Source organism: Mus caroli, chromosome 17 (assembly GCF_900094665.2).
Source record: "Mus caroli chromosome 17, CAROLI_EIJ_v1.1, whole genome shotgun sequence".
NCBI classification, from domain to species: Eukaryota; Metazoa; Chordata; class Mammalia; order Rodentia; family Muridae; genus Mus; species Mus caroli.
Genome location: NC_034586.1, coordinates 32439577 through 32455549, shown reverse-complemented (window position 1 = coordinate 32455549; position 15973 = coordinate 32439577). Strand labels below are relative to the sequence as shown.

Genomic DNA, 15973 nt, shown 5'->3' with positions numbered 1-15973 from the left:
ATGTATGATGGGGGATTGAACCCAGGACCTTGTACATGCTAAGCAAACACTACCACTGAGCTATACTCCCAGTCTCCCCCTTACTCCCTCCTTGGGATCTTTATTTTTGTTTGTTTTTCAGACAGGGTCTCACTGTGTAGTCTAGGCTGGCCTGGCTCCCTATGTAGACCAGGTTGCCACTGAACTCAGAGATCTACCTAAATCTGCTTCATGTATGCAGGAATTAAAGGTGTGGGTCACCATGCCCAGCAGTTGTTTGCTTTGAGTTAGGACTTCACTCCTCCTGTCTCTAGTCTCCTGAATGCTTAAATTAGAAGTGTGTTCCACCAAGTCCACTTCTGGTTGACCTTTTAGGAACAAAACCTGTCTGAGGCTGACTGGTTCCTACGTCCTATGCAGTACCATTCTCCTGTGTATACCAACCACAGCACTTCCTCTAAGTGCTCTAAGGGCCACAGACCTTCCTGGCATATGTATGGCCTTTGTAGCTTGGTTTTGTCCCCTGCAATAGTATTCCCTGGGGTCTGCTTTGTTAGCTGCTGCTAGCCCTTCATCAGTCTCCTCTGGTCAGGCCAAACCCCACTCAATTGTATGTGCTATTTCACATGTTTTAGGTATGTGTCTTTACAATGTGTTTCTTTGAGCCGGGCGTGGTGGCTCACGCCTTTAATCCCAGCACTTGGGTGTTGTGTCTGGCCAGTAGATCACAACCTGGGTTCTAGCCTGGAAAGGCAGTTTGGAAACCTGGAAGAGAAGAGGGGCTGGGCTGCACGATAAGGAAGGAACCAAGACAAAGGTCTCTGCTCAAGGTTTAATTTTTACTATTTCGGCACTCCGTTACGAAGGAAGGGGGAGGGGCCCAATTCCTGCCAAATAATCTTGGGGTCCAGTAGCAGGGTGATCACCTGATGGCTTCGGAACAGCAAAGCAGCAAGTTCCAGCAGTGGGCGTGGCAGAACGATTGAGCGGGAAGCTCCATCCAGGTGTAAATAGTGGAACCATTAAGGCTGGGGGAGGGGAGGCTACACTTGGGAGGCAGAGGCAGGCAGATTTCTGAGTTCGAGGCCAGCCTGGTCTACAAAGTGAGTTCCAGGACAGCCAGGGCTACACAGAAAAACCCTGTCTCGAAAAACAAACAAACAAACAAAACCAATATGTTTCTTTGACTATTGGATTATAAGCTACAAAATGGCTAATTTTTGGAACACAGGGCTCTGATCATTGGGGGAAAAAAGACATCAAATGTCTAAAAGGCTAACATAAAATTATCGATGGAATTTAAAAAGTCGTGGGGTGGAGAGATTGCTCAGTGGTTAAGAGCACTGGCTGCTTTTCAAGAGGACCCAGGTTCGGTTCCCAACACTGATGTGGTAGCTCACAACCATCCATTACTCTAGTTCTGGGGGAAGAGGGGAATTTGACTCCCTTAGGTACCAGGTACTCATGTAGTTCATATATATATATATACATACAGACAAAATATTCATATATATAAAATAAAAATAAGTTTTGGAGAGATGGCTCAGGGTTAAGAGAACAGACTGCCCTTCCAGAGGTCCTGAGTTCAACTCCCAGCAACCACATGGTGGCTCACAACCATCTGTAATGGGATCCGATGCCCTCTTCTGGTGTGTCTGAAGACAGCTAGAGTGTACTTGTATACATAAATAAATAATTTCAAATAAAATAAAAAAATAAGCAAAAAGACTAAAGAGGTAAAAATTAAAATAAATTAATTTTAAAATAACAATTTAAAAGAAGAAGTGAAAGTTAGGGCTGGGTATGGTGGTATGCACCTGTAATCCCAGGACAGGAGACCAGGCAGCAAGATCAGATTTGGTTTGGCTTGGTGTGGTTTTTCACAGGGTTTCTCTGTGTAGCACTGGCCATCCTGGAGCTTGCTCTGTAGTCCAGGCTGGCCTCTGCCTGCTGAGTGCTGGGATTAAAGGCGTGCACCACCACTGCCTGGATGAAGATCATGCTTTTAAAGTTGTCCTCAGCTATGCTGGCTCAAGGTCGACCTGGGCTACAGCATGGAACCCTGTCTCAAAAACCTAAAACAAACAAACAAACAAACGTACCAAGAAATAAAAAATAATAAAAATTATAGAAATAATTGGTAATGTTTTGCTGAGAATCTGCTATGTAGCAAATATTATAATTGTTCTATTTAATACAACATACAAACCACTCCCATTACAGAGAGAGGAAAACTGTTAGGTTTTGAGTAGCACAGGCAATAAAGACTGAGGCTGGTAGGCAGTGGCCTGTTTATTAGATACCTGCCAGCGCTAGGAAGATTTATGAAGAGGTGCCTTATAAGGCTGTTTCTTCACGGTTGTCTCCAAGATCCCAGCCTGAGCTGTGTCTCGCTATTAGACAACGCTGCTCTCTCTGTTGGATCCTGCCAAGCAAAGTCAAATTGAAGCCCCCACAGCTTTCAGCTTATTCATCATGGCAGGGTCTCCCAATCATTCTGATATGCATAGTTTCCCTAGCCAACTGCTCTGGGGATCCCTACAGGGAGGTGGTTATCCCCACCCAACACTTTAGGTGCGTGCTGGAGATCCAAACCCTGATCCTCACACCTGAATAGCCAATGCTTCTGTCACTAAGCCATCTAGGGGACCTTTCCGTTTTATGTCAAAGCTTCTTATGAGCTGTTTAAGCTACTGTGTAATTTGCACTTTTCTCTCTGCTGATGGGTCATGTGCAGTTCAAGGCTAGTATACACCCCTTCTTCCTCAGGCAGGGGTGCCCAGTGTTCCACATTGTTAGGATGATTTGTGTTTTATTAAACCAACCTCTGTTTATTAAACAGACCTGTGAACTGTTCCCATTGACTTCAGGAAACACCTTTGATGGGTAAATCTGCATTTATTCTACGAGCAAGAGTTTCGGGATCATCAAGACACAGTTTTCCTGTAAAACAGCTGTGGCTGTGTTGGAACTTGCTTTTGTAGACCAGGTGGGCCATGAACTCACAGAGAAACCCCTGCCTCTGCTTCATGAGTCTTCAGATTAAAGGTGTGTGCTGACACACCCTGCTTGGATGATACAGTCTTTTGTTTGTTTGTTTTTTCGAGACAGGGTTTCTCTGTGTACTCCTGGCTGTCCTGGAGTCCTGGAACTCACTTTGTAGACCAGGCTGGCCTTGAACTCAGAAATCTGCCTGCCTCTGCCTCCCAAGTGCTGGGATTAAAGGCATGTGCCACCACGCCCGGCTGATCGTTTCTTTAATTTCAGTGGCTTTTGTTCTTTTACCTTCTTTTCTTCTTAAAAAAGATTATTATTTTTAAGTTATGTACATGCACAGATGTGTCCAGGTGCTACAGAGGCCAGAAGAGGGCATTGGATCCCTCCCCCTGGAACTGGAGTTATAGGCATTTTATTATTATTACTGTTAGATTTCTGAAGCAGCTTAAAGGGACAGGAGGCAGAAAGGAAAATGGAGACTGACTTCAACTGACCGGACAGTTTATTTCAGACACAGCATTAAAGTAACATCTGCCAAACGGAGGGGGGTACTTGGGTTTATATAGGAGGTTTGAGGAATGGGAAGTTAAATGCCGATTCTGGGGCTATGTGCAAGCCTTCAATTTCTCCCTCCTGGATAGAAGGCCATTTTATGTTTAGAAACTGTTGGGCCTCAGCTGAGAGCTCAGTAATAGCAGTGAGGGGGAGGGGCTGGAGTTCCAGTGTAGGACCTTGGTCAGGATGTGGTTCAAGGTTTATCCTAACATTTACAACCAAGACAACGTCAGACTACTCTACTTTTTAAAAGATGACTTTTATTATTATGGTGTGTGAGTGCAGGACGGTGAAGGCTGGGATTCACATCGCCATGGCACAGGCATGGAAGTCGGATATCTCTCCCCATCTCTTCAGTTCACAGCATAGCAAAGTCTTTACCCACTGAGCCATCTCACCAGCCCGTGATTTTCCTTAAAATACATAGTAAAGTATAATCAAGTCCTTACATGGCCCTACCATTTTTGCCCTTGATAAATGTGTTTCTCATCTCTGTACTGGGACTTTCTTGTGCAGATCTCTTATTCTTGTTGGGCTTGATAGCCTGTGATGTAAGAATAACAGAATTTGCCCCCATAAGAATTCGAGACCCTATAGATGACCTTAGTTGATGTCATTCCCCCCTTTCCCTTGTCTTGCCTAGGATAAATTCATAAATCAAATCAGGGCAAACGATAGCTTTTTCTTAAAAATTGCAGTGTAGGGCTGGTGAGATGGCTCAGTGGGTAAGAGCACCCGACTGCTCTTCCAAAGGTCCAGAGTTCAAATCCCAGCAACCACATGTTGGCTAACAACCATCCGTAACGAGATCTGGCGCCCTCTTCTGGAGTGTCTGAAGACAGCTACAGTGTACTTACATATAATAAATAAATAAATCTTTTTTAAAAAAAAAATTGCAGTGTAATCTTCTAACTCCCGGGGAGTTGGGAGGGTTTAGGAGGAAGGGATTAAGATTGAGCAGGTGGGAGGATGGTGGAGAGATGGCTCAGCAGTTAAGTACAGTGGCTGTCCTTCCAAAGGGCCCAAGTTCAATTCCTAGCACGCATGTAACAGCTCACAGCTGTAAGTAATTCCAGTTCCAGGGAATCTGACTTTACATAGACATTTTGATTGATTGAGCATTTAGTAACCAAATAAGAGCGATTGTGTTGATCCTTGCCATGTGAAGATGCTCTGCACTGATTATTATCTCGGTTTCCTGGGAAACAACAGAGGTCAAGAAACCTAGTTTGAGGTCTCTACATCTAACATACCACCACTAAACTGCCTTAGTACGTCTCCGATAGGAGGCCCCGGAGCTCCTCCAGGTTGGGTGCCTCCTCCTGCCTAGGTCTGACAAGAGATTCGCCTAGCTGCATAGGGGAGAGAGGCGCGGAACCAAATGGTCTGATTTCGGATGTTTCTAGGGAATCCCAATGAAAAGCCACCTTTTCTCGGCCGGCCTTCTTGCGGTGCCTTTAGGGAATTGTAGTCAGAACCTCTTCATAGTGCTCCAATGCAGGCTAAAAAAGGACTACAATTCCCAACATGCCTTGCGACAGGCGAGTGCTTTGCCTATTCTAACCCCCTTTACTCTTGACACATTTCTCTGCTCTCCCTTCTCTTTGGACTGCTTTTTGGCTGGGTCCTGTCTGTGAAGTTCTTCGTGGTTCTCCAACCTTTTAGAATTCTCATCCTTTATTTCCAGGAGCCAATGCGAGACATTAGCACTGATTAGGCGACGGCTGGTGACCCGGGGTGCGCGAGGGGGAGCCGAGTGGTGAGGGGGTATGAGAAGGGTAAGGCAGAGAGAGTTGAGCGAGAGGCGGAGTGAAAGCAAAGTCGGGGAGATGTGAGGAGCTCAGAGACGTGGGTCTCAGTGAGAGGGGTAAGGCTGGCTGGAGGGAAAGGGATAGAAAGGGATTTAGGTTGGTAAGCATGAGGCAGTTTATAGCCGTGTCCCCAGACTTGACCCATTTGGACTGATCTGACCAGGAGGGTGGACAAGAGAGAGAAGCCTGGGCTCAAATAAGCATCTTTCTCACTGCTTAGGTGAACTTGAGATGTCATTGATATGCAAAACACTTGCAAGTATGAAACGATAAGTAATTCAGTCCACACCGGTGAGGATCTGGATTTGATCCTCAGGACCATACACAAAAATGAGACTAATTCCACCTCCTGGAGACTGAACAAAAGCTGAACTTCAGGGCAGATGTGGGATGAAAATCCTGGTGGCCACTTGGGAGGTAAAGGCAGATGGATCATGGGTTCAAATCCATCCTTAGCTCCATAGCAAGTTCAAGGCCATCGCGAGCTGCATAATGAAGAAAAGAAGCAGGACACGAGGGGTTTGGGAGGTGTCCTCCCAAACAGGTGATAAGTGGCACCAGACAGGAAAGTACAGAAAGTGAGCCTGATAGATCTGGAGTCAGTGATATAGGCCTGGGTCATGTGGGAGTTCTGACATTCGTCCCTCTCAGGTGATGGAGATCACCCCTTCGAGGGGTGGACTGAACCGAGCACACCTACAATGCAGGAATCTCCAGGAATTCTTAGGAGGCCTGAGCCCTGGGGTGCTGGACCGATTGTATGGGCACCCTGCCACTTGTCTGGCTGTTTTCAGGTGAGGAGCCTTCAGAGCAAGGGGTATGTTTGGAGAATGTAACGGGGCCTGCAGACTGAAATTAGTTATCACGGGGAGAGGCTTATTAGCCTAGTGTGAGTACCAGGGTGTTAAGACATTACTCCCAAGTGTGTCAGTCCAAACCAGAAAGAGGTTGTCCGGGCAATGGGACTGCTAAGGATGTGGGAGATGGCATGAGACGTTTGAGAGGCAGAGGTTGCAGGGTTCACATTGTGAACTCCAGGATTATGAACCAGAAAAACCTTGTTATTATGGCTCAGCCCTAAGCACACACCTTTTAGCCAAGGGCTAAAGTCAACCGAAGGCCAAGAGATGGTGCAACCAAGTAAACAGAAATTAGCAACGTTGAGTTGAAGGGAATTTAAGACAGTGTGGAGAAGGAGGGGGAGCGTTTTCTTTCTGAGATGTCCTTGGAGAAAAAAGGTCAGCTGGGTGCTTCCTCTGCCTCTCTGACCAGTTGGGATATTTGTTTTTTTAAAACCACAGGCAGATGAGGGCAGAGATGCAGGTGCGAGGTGGCTTCTGATAACATCTGGCCTCTGAACCTTACAGGGAGCTCCCTTCTTTGGCTAAGAACTGGGTCATGAGGATGCTCTTCCTGGAGCAGCCCCTACCACAGGCTGCGGTGGCCCTGTGGGTGAAGAAGGAGTTCAGCAAGTGAGTCCCGGGCACAGCTGGTGCGAGCTTCCCAACAGCGACATTTCTCAAAGGACTTGTGTTTGGAACACTTGCAGGGTGCACACACAGAGGAGCTAGGGGATCAGATATGGGCCTTTCAACAACAGACCCTGCCCTACACAAGGAAAACCCTCCAGAATATACCTGCAGAGGTTTCCACTGTGGAAGGGTGTGTCTCTTTAGCTGTATGCTAACTAGAACAAAAGAAAACAAACGAAAAGACAAAGGGAAAAATGCAGCCCCCCCCCCGCGACCCCTCCCCCCAAGTTGATAGGTAGAGATAGGAAACCAGAGATTCAAGGGCTACAGTGTAAGTTTGATGTATTGTCAGTTTGAGGCTGTCCCAGGCTTCATAGGACCCTTTCTGAAAAAAAAAAAAAAAAAAAAAAAAAAAAAAAAAAAAAAAAAAGAATTGACTTAGAAAACAAAACAGAGAAACCAACAACAATCAAAACGAACGAGGTTCTCCTTAGCATTGCAGTGCAGGTATCTGAGGTGCGAAACACAGCTTCCCCCTGCGACACTGTTCCAAGGGCCTCCCGTTCAGAGGAGCTAGAGATGAAGTTCCCTGGAGGTCTCCTTGCTACTGGTGACACCCCACTCAACTCTGCTTCTGCCCAGGGCTCAGGAGGAAAGTACGGGGCTGCTGAGTGGCCTCCGTATCTGGCATACCCAGCTGCTCCCTGGTGGACTCCAAGGCCTCATCTTGAACCCTGTCTTCCGCCAGAACCTCCGAATTGCCCTTCTGGGTGGGTACGTCATTTCCCTCCCTCCCTGAGCTAGGCCAGGGGACCTGCTTGTTACACTGGTGGGGGAGAAGCTCCTGAGAGGCCTCCCCAGACCCTCTCCCCACCCCCACCCCCACCCCTTGGAATGCTCCTTCAAGAATACACTGGGCCAGGTGTGGATGTAGGGTGCAGAAAATGTCCTTGTCTTGTCGCCCTTGGGGTGAGGGTAAAGACCTAGGGAAGCAGGAGGCAGACAGGGTTCCTTACTCCTGTGTATCCTGGCCACAGGGGCAAGGCCTGGTCTGATGACACAAGTCAGCTGGGACCAGACAAGCATGCCCGGGACGTCCCCTCACTGGACAAGTATGCTGAGGAGCGCTGGGAGGTGAGGAGTGTGCCTCTGCCGTGCCCCCGTTCCCCGTAACCCTCGAGACCCCAGTCTCCTGACCCTTTCCGTCTCTAGGTGGTCTTGCACTTCATGGTGGGCTCCCCCAGTGCAGCTGTCAGCCAAGACCTGGCTCAGCTCCTCAGCCAGGCCGGGCTTATGAAAAGGTGAGGAGGGCGGAGCATGGCAGCTCTCCGCTCGGCAGTCTCCTTGGGTCTCATATAAAATGGGTGTCTGGGGTTAGGAGGAACTGGAGAGAGCTGGCTGAGAGGAGGGGCCCAAGTGTGCGTAAGGTGGACTCAGTGCAGCCTTTGCAAGCTGCCACCATCAGCCCGCTCTGTGTCTAGCACTGAACCTGGAGAACCACCCTGCATCACTTCCGCTGGCTTCCAGTTCCTGCTACTGGACACGCCTGCCCAGCTCTGGTACTTCATGCTGCAGTATCTGCAGACAGCCCAGGTAAGAGCCAGGGCCTCGGACGGATGCCGTGCTCCTGTCCCGCTGAGTAACTCCCTCACTCCCTCTTCCCATCTCACCTCCTGCCGCTCTGCCGCTTCCTTCCCAGAGCCGGGGCATGGATCTGGTGGAGATTCTCTCCTTCCTTTTCCAGCTCAGCTTCTCTACTCTTGGCAAGGTAAGTAGGGAGCTGGAGGGCTGGGAGGTGAGGAGAGGTTATGGAGGAAAACGGTAGTGACTACAGAACCCCCCCGAGAAGGCAAAGCAAGGAGGGCACATAGGCCAGGTAGTGACCGGTGGACGTGTCATAGCCCCCAGCTGGCCATCTCTTCCCCAGGACTACTCTGTGGAGGGGATGAGTGACTCTTTGTTGAACTTCCTGCAACACCTGCGTGAGTTCGGGCTTGTTTTCCAGAGGAAGGTATGTACACCCAGCCACTTGGCCTCGGGGAGAGTCGGGTGCTGGGGTGCAGCTGAAAGACCTAGCCAGGACTGAGTGCTTGGGTCATTTGAGGGAGGAGATTTCACAGGAGGGGGTCGGATGTCTAACAGGAGGGTGGTTACCAGAAAGAGGACCCCATCTTGCCCTGTGTTCTTCCAGAGGAAGTCCCGGCGTTACTACCCCACACGCCTGGCCATCAACCTCTCATCTGGTGTCTCTGGGGCTGGGGGCACTGTGCACCAGCCAGGCTTCATTGTCGTGGAAACCAATTACCGACTATATGCCTATACCGGTGGGTCTGGGTGAGGGTGAGTGGGTAGGGAGTGCAGAGGGGAAGGACATAGGAGAAAATCCAGTTAGGGCCATGTTTCCTGGGTGGTTTATGTAGCTCCCTAGTATTTATTCCTACACTTGAAGGCGGGGCTGGAGGAAGGCAGGGCTGGGCAGCCTCCTCACTCCTCCTCCTCCATTCCTGAGGCAGAGTCGGAACTGCAGATCGCTCTCATTGCTCTTTTCTCCGAAATGCTCTATCGATTCCCCAACATGGTGGTGGCACAAGTGACCCGGGAGAGTGTGCAGCAGGCCATTGCCAGCGGCATCACAGCTCAACAGGTATCCCTACTTGGAGTAGAGGTCGGGAAGGGGCTGTGCTCGTCCTGGGGCCAAGGTATTCCTGTCACAGCCTCAGGTCTGTCAGGGGAGGTGGCGAGTCACCGGGGAAACCTGGAAGGTCATGGAGGGAGATGGTCTAGCTCTGAATCTGTCTCACTCCACGGTTCACGGCTGCCTTGTCTTTGCGAGCCTTACTTTGCTCCCAGTAAACAGCAGTCCACCTCAAAAGGGTGCTGGAAGACTAGATGTTAAGATGCTTAGCTTAGAGCCTGCTGAGATATGGTCGCTACTGCCATCTTAAAGAAAGAAAAACAAGGCAAGACTATGGAGAGAAGAGATGCATCATAGAGAGGGTCCCAGGAGTGACCAGTGGGAGGTGCACCTGAAAGTAACAGTAGAACAGGCCTGTCAGAGGCTTGTGGCTAGGAGAACAGAGATGCTGTTTCAGTGACATTAGCTCAGATGACTTTCTACATTCTTCTTTTTTTAAAGTTTTATTATACATAAGTACGCACCAGATCTCATTACGGTGGTTGCGAACCACCATGTGGTTGCTGGGATTTGAACTCGGGACCTTCTGAAGAGCTGTCAGTGCTCTTACCCACTGAGCCATCTTGCCAGCCCGATTTTCTACATTCTTGTGTTTTCCTAGATAATCCATTTCCTAAGGACAAGGGCACATCCAGTGATGCTCAAACAGGTATGGCTGGGTACTAAGACTCGGGGGGCTGGCAGCCTGGGCACCTAGCCGCGAGAGGATGGATGAGAAGCCAGGTCCTATAGCCTCACCCTTGTCCTGCAGAATCCTGTGCTGCCCCCCACCATAACAGACCAGATTCGGCTGTGGGAGCTGGAAAGGGACAGACTCCGGTTCACTGAAGGTGAGTGGCTTCCGCTGACCTAATCTCAAGTCATTGGCTAAAGAGGTAAGGCCAGCAATTTCACGCAAAAGGTTTTGTGCATTTCGTATTTGTTTCTCAAAAGGGAAGGAGAGGAAAACTGATCTTTTATTTTGATATATTAGTAGCAGGAAATATGTCCCAAATCAGTGCAGTTTGAATTAAGCTAGGTGAGGGGATAAGAGGCAGGGTAATTCAGTCTTCTCTTTAGGTGGGTTTGCGTGGTTTTTCTTGTGGATTTTGCTGTCTTTTCGAGTGTCTGGATGCCACAGGTGTTAAAGTTGAACAGTCGACTATCCGTAGAGAATTAGTCCTAACAACTGTGGCCTGCAGCCCCTGCCTGCATGCTGCTCTGAGGGGCAGAGACCACTACAGCCCCTCACCTCCTGCCTGTCCCACCCGACCCCAGGCGTCCTGTATAACCAGTTCCTGTCGCAAGTGGACTTTGAACTGCTGCTGGCCCACGCGCGGGAGCTGGGCGTGCTTGTGTTCGAGAACTCTGCCAAGCGGCTGATGGTGGTGACACCGGCGGGGCACAGCGACGTCAAGCGCTTCTGGAAGCGGCAGAAGCACAGCTCCTGAGCCGGCCAGGTCCGGCCCCGGGCGGGCGAGCGGGCGGGCAGCTTTCCAACTCAGATGTATTTTGTTTACACACCGGGACATTTCTTGTTTAATAAAATTATGGGAAAAAGCTATGCGGCTTCTGACGTCTGCCGGCGTTTTCCTACCCAACGCAGTGATACCCGCTTCTACTCAGCCGGAGGAGCGAGAGTCTTTTACGCATGCGCCTGCGTGTCCCCGCCCACGCTTGCGCGCGCACCTCGCCATGCACCTATCGGCTCTGAGTTCCCCCGGACGTTCGAGTTAGAGGCGCATGGCCGAGCTTGCGGCGGTGGGGGTGGTCCTAGGCTTCCGAACCCCAGCCTTCGTGTCCGCGTCAGTGGCGCAGAGCTCCAGCCTTCTCTGGACGCCTTGGTTTCAGTGATTCCAGAGTGCTGTCCACCCCGTGCGCTCCGCCCCTAGGCGGAAGGACGTAGAGTGAGAGGGTCCTGCTGGTGGAAGTGAAGGGTTGCGACCTCCTGCATCCCATGGCCTCCTAGTGAGCAGACCTCCATCCCTTCCCAAACACTCCCGATGCCTCATTTGCCTCTGGCCTCTTTCCGGCCACCGCTCTGGGGGCTGAGGCCCTCATGGGGTCTCTCCAGGCCCCAGGCACTTTGTACACAGCCGGAGCCCCACGGCTCCCCCGTCTCTCGGAGGAACCGTGAAGCCAAACAGAAGCGCCTGCGGGAGAAGCAGGCGGCCCTGGAGGCTGGGCTAGCTGAGAAGAGCAAGGTCAGGGGTCAGTCCTTGGGTCTCCCAAGACTTGGGAAGGGGCTGAAAGAGACTGGTGCAGGAATCCAGATGACTGTGGTGTACTGGGAATTGCAGCCTCTACCCCACCCCCCAACACACACACCCTGTTTCCTCCGTGCAGATACCTGCAGTGCCCACTAAGGCCTGGAGTCACAAGGAGGTAGTATTGTATGAAATCCCCACCGGGCCAGGTGAAAAGAAAGGTAAAGTGTAGGGAGTGTTTTGCGATGTTGTTGCTCTTTGGTCTGCTAACATGCAGTTCAGTAGTGGATCTCTTCTGCTTCCACAGATGTTTCTGGGCCCCTGCCTCCTGCTTACAGTCCCCAGTATGTTGAAGCGGCCTGGTACCAGTGGTGGGTGCGAGAGGGCTTCTTCAAACCAGAGTATCAGGTCAGTACGCGGCAGAGGGCTTCTATGAGGTCCTTTAGACAGAGTGAGTGAGTGGCCCTTGAACTTGGTGGGCACAGGCTAACTTCACAGTTGACGTTTATTTCTTTCGGCCCCTGGTTTTCTTTTTGCCTTCCCCGTGTTGGATTTCAATAATAATAATAATAATAATAATAACAATAATAATAATAATAATAAAAAAATTTGAGACACTGTTTCTCCATGTAGTCCTGGCCATCCTGGAACTCTGTAGACGAGGCTGGCCTCAAACCCAGAGATCCATCTTCCTCTGCCTTTTCACACGTGTGCCACTAGTAGACCTGGCCTTCTTGAAGTTCTTTTTGCCCCAAGGCACCAGAGGGTGCTGTTCCCCCAGGCAACAACTAATTCTCCCTCTCCTCTGACTTCCTCATTCCTTCCAGGCAAGGCTGTCCCAAGCTACAGGGGAGACCTTTTCCATGTGTATCCCACCTCCCAATGTCACCGGCTCTCTGCACATTGGCCATGCACTCACAGTGGCGATCCAGGACGCACTTGTGCGCTGGTGAGAGGCGGTGGGGCCACTGCAGTTCCCAAAGGGAAGGTTGGAAGTGAGGATCAGTGAGCTCAGAGACCCCATGGTGTTTCTGTGGCAGGCACCGGATGCGTGGGGATCGCGTGCTGTGGATCCCCGGGTCCGATCACGCAGGAATTGCTACACAGGTGTGTCTTGTGCCCCCCCCCCCCCCTTGGTTGAAAGTGCGGTCTTTATGTGAAGCCTGACTAGCTTTCATTCACACCTGATCCCACTTCAGGCCGTGGTGGAGAAGCAGCTATGGAAGGAGCAGAGAGTGCGGAGACACGAGCTGAGCCGGGAAGACTTCCTCAGGGCCGTGTGGCAGTGGAAACATGAGTACGAGGGCAGGGCCAGTGGGATTGACCACATTTTTGCTTGTCAGGACTACTTCTGACTTGTAGCATTCTGTTCTTCCGGCCTTGTGCCTCACTGCCTCGGAGCAGAGGGAATGATGGATGGGGTGTCTGAGCCAAGAGTGTGTGTGTGCATGTGTGTCACAATGTGCACATTTGTCTGTATACTGTGCTCATGTTAGAATGCACACACTTGTGTGTCCTGTGCTCATGTTAGAATGCACACTGTGTGTACTATGCTCATGTTAGGATGCACACATTTATGTGTATATGAATGGATGTATACAAATGTGTGGTTTATTTAACCTCCTTGTCTTGTTTTCCCTTGGACTTCATCACCTCTCCCATGCCCCTGGGCCTTCCCATGTCTGTGGTGGTCACGTGCTTCTCTCTCTCTCTCTCTCTTACATTTTTCATAAAGTGGCTGCTCCTGCTAGGTGTGTACAGGCCTTGGCCCATGGACCTCTTGCATCCCAGTGTAGCTGTGAATTGTAAACTTAAAACATTTTGAGGACTTTTTGCTTTAGTACATAATTCTCAAATGTAAACTTTGTACATGGCAATGACCTCTTACGGTGTTATGCAAAATGAATGCATGTATGTATGTGCATGTATGTGCCTCCGACCCATGGGCTACAGCTAAGATACTACTGGTTGTAGCCTAAGATAGCCATCCATCCAGTGTGTCTCAGAGAAGCCAAAGGTTTAGATACCCCTGCAGAGACCTTTCTGTATCTTTTAAAGCCATAGGACGCCCCACCCCAGGTGTGTGGTTCTATCTCCATCAGCAGGGTCAGCTCTATGTACACTTTATTTCCTCCGGTACCTGGCATTGGCGAGCACCTATGGTTAGTGCTGGGTGGTACTCTGGTCATATTTACTGATAGAAATCTCTGGTGCAGGAAAGGAGGGGAGATCTATGAGCAGCTCTGCGCTCTGGGTGCCTCTCTGGACTGGGATCGAGAGTGTTTCACCATGGATGCCGTGAGTTCACGCCATGGTCCCTGTGGGTTTGGGGTGGTGGTGGTGGTGTATGTGTGCTAAAGACCAGTGTGGGAAGTGTTGGTAGAGGGATAGGGAACCCCTGGGTTCAGCAGAGGGAGGGAGGACGTCAGGTATGGACATTCAGATCGTTCCAGGGCTCCTCAGCAGCTGTGACGGAAGCTTTCGTGCGACTCTACGACTCGGGATTGTTGTACCGGAACCGCCAGCTTGTCAACTGGTCATGTACTTTGCGATCAGCCATCTCAGACATTGAGGTGAGGGAGAGGAAGAAAGACAGGCTGACAGAGTGAGGTCCTTGCGGCCGCCACAGGTGTCTGTATTTGATTTTCTCAAGCTCCAATTGCTCTGCTTCTCCACGTGCCAATCAGAGGGTGGCATGCGACCTGTGGGGCCAGTGGAAGAGCCACAGAGTTCCCGCTGTGCTCAGCAGAGCGATCTGCCATGGGAGTGAGCTCCGTGACTTTACTGTGGGTGGGAGGGCAGGGAAGCAGGGTGGAGAGCTGTAGGAGCCCTGGATGTGAGCACCACAGAGAGACTGCTCTTTCCTGCCTCCTCAACCCTCCAGGTGGAAAGCCGGCCTCTGCCTGGCCGCACGGTGCTGCAGCTGCCCGGCTGCCCGACCCCTGTGTCTTTTGGGCTCCTTGCTTCTGTTGCTTTCCCTGTGGATGGAGAGCCTGGTGAGTGTGGTCCTGAAAGTTGTCCTCTTCCCTTTGCTTCCCGTTTTCTCAAGTGCGTGAGGTTTCCGGGACCCCTGGTAGGTTTGCACTGTTGTGGGTACTTGTTCTGGAGGGGAAGAAAAGGCACGAGGCCCTCTTCATTGGGAACCTAGTGTGACTCTGTGAGGTCTTCCACTAAGAGAGCAGTTCTGAGCTAGTGACAAGTGTACCTGAGATCACAGCCTTTGGGGGCAGAAGTGGGAGGATTCCAAGTTCAAGGCTCGCCTGGTCTACATAGTAAGTTCCAAGCCAGCCACAGCTACCTGAGGCCCTGGCTTAGTAAAACAATGCAGAAGATTAGTTCTGAAGTGTAGTTTGTTCGTTACCTGCGCTCCTGATAGTTCAGAGCAGGGAGGAGGCAGGCTGCTCCCCCTCCCCCCTCCCCTCCTCCTTCCTGCTCCAGCTCTTACTTGCTTCCCCTGTGTGGGAGAGAGGGCAAGGGGTGATGGCTGACCTCAGTGCTTGAATGCTTGTCTCCAGACACAGAGATTGTGGTGGGAACCACCAGGCCAGAGACCCTGCCTGGAGATGTGGCTGTGGCCGTTCATCCAGATGACCCGAGATACACGGTGAGTAGGGTGTGCCTGCACCAGGCCCTCCCACCCTACAGTGTCCCCTTTCTTGTTAGACGCTTCTTCTGAGACTCCCTCCTCAGCTCTGCGGCGGCTCTCACTAACCATGGCCTCCAGACCAAATGCAGCTGCTGCCCTTCTGTGTATCAGCCACACTAATTGGCTTATGCTTCCTATGGCTGCCTTCACAGTGATAGCAGTGAGGGATTGTCCAGGGACTGCTTCTTGGCTCCCTCACAAGTCTGATGCTAGGGCTTGCTCTAAGCCCTGCCTTGTGATCTCTACCCTCTTGCTCTAGGGTTCTCATGGCCCAAACCCTCTGTCCCATACTCCTGCCTGTTCCTAATGGCTCACCTTCCCTCTAGCATTTACATGGGCGACAGCTCCGTCATCCTTTGACAGGACAGCTTCTCCCCCTCATCACAGACACCACTGTTCAGCCACATGTGGGCATAGGTGTGTGGAAGTCGGGTCCAGGGAGGGAGGGAAGGGAACAGGAGGAGAACATGAGAGCTGGGGGTGGGGATGATGGAGGCAGGAGGGGATGAGGGTGGGATGTGGGGATGATGGAGGCAAGAGGGGACGAGGGTGGGATGTGGGGATGATGGAGGCAGGAGGGGATGAGGGTGGGATGTGGGGATGATGGAGGCAGGAGGGGACGAGGGTGGGAT

At 51.0% G+C, this 15973-nt stretch overlaps 2 protein-coding genes across 2 annotated transcripts in view; both read left to right on the top strand.

The window, feature by feature from the left end:
• The first annotated feature begins 5101 nt into the window (after positions 1-5101).
• Positions 5102-11052, top strand: Gtf2h4 (general transcription factor IIH subunit 4). The gene is made up of 14 exons (XM_021186232.2): positions 5102-5268; positions 5994-6136; positions 6710-6814; positions 7457-7588; positions 7852-7948; positions 8027-8115; positions 8296-8407; positions 8514-8582; positions 8742-8825; positions 9006-9138; positions 9328-9458; positions 10111-10158; positions 10261-10339; positions 10767-11052. Exons 2-14 carry the CDS (start codon positions 5997-5999, stop codon positions 10937-10939), a joined length of 1392 nt encoding a protein of 463 aa, XP_021041891.1. The 5' UTR covers positions 5102-5268; positions 5994-5996; the 3' UTR covers positions 10940-11052.
• Positions 11053-11188: 136 nt separating this feature from the next.
• Vars2 (valyl-tRNA synthetase 2, mitochondrial) overlaps positions 11189-15973 on the top strand; it is an 11836-nt gene continuing 7051 nt past the window's right edge. The window contains exons 1-11 of the mRNA XM_021186231.2: positions 11189-11692; positions 11835-11916; positions 12003-12103; positions 12523-12644; positions 12736-12802; positions 12895-12992; positions 13912-13993; positions 14149-14268; positions 14580-14691; positions 15211-15299; positions 15668-15758. Of these exons, the coding sequence (XP_021041890.1) occupies positions 11492-11692; positions 11835-11916; positions 12003-12103; positions 12523-12644; positions 12736-12802; positions 12895-12992; positions 13912-13993; positions 14149-14268; positions 14580-14691; positions 15211-15299; positions 15668-15758 (1165 nt within the window). The 5' untranslated portion in view covers positions 11189-11491. The remainder of the gene's footprint in view (positions 11693-11834; positions 11917-12002; positions 12104-12522; positions 12645-12735; positions 12803-12894; positions 12993-13911; positions 13994-14148; positions 14269-14579; positions 14692-15210; positions 15300-15667; positions 15759-15973) is intronic.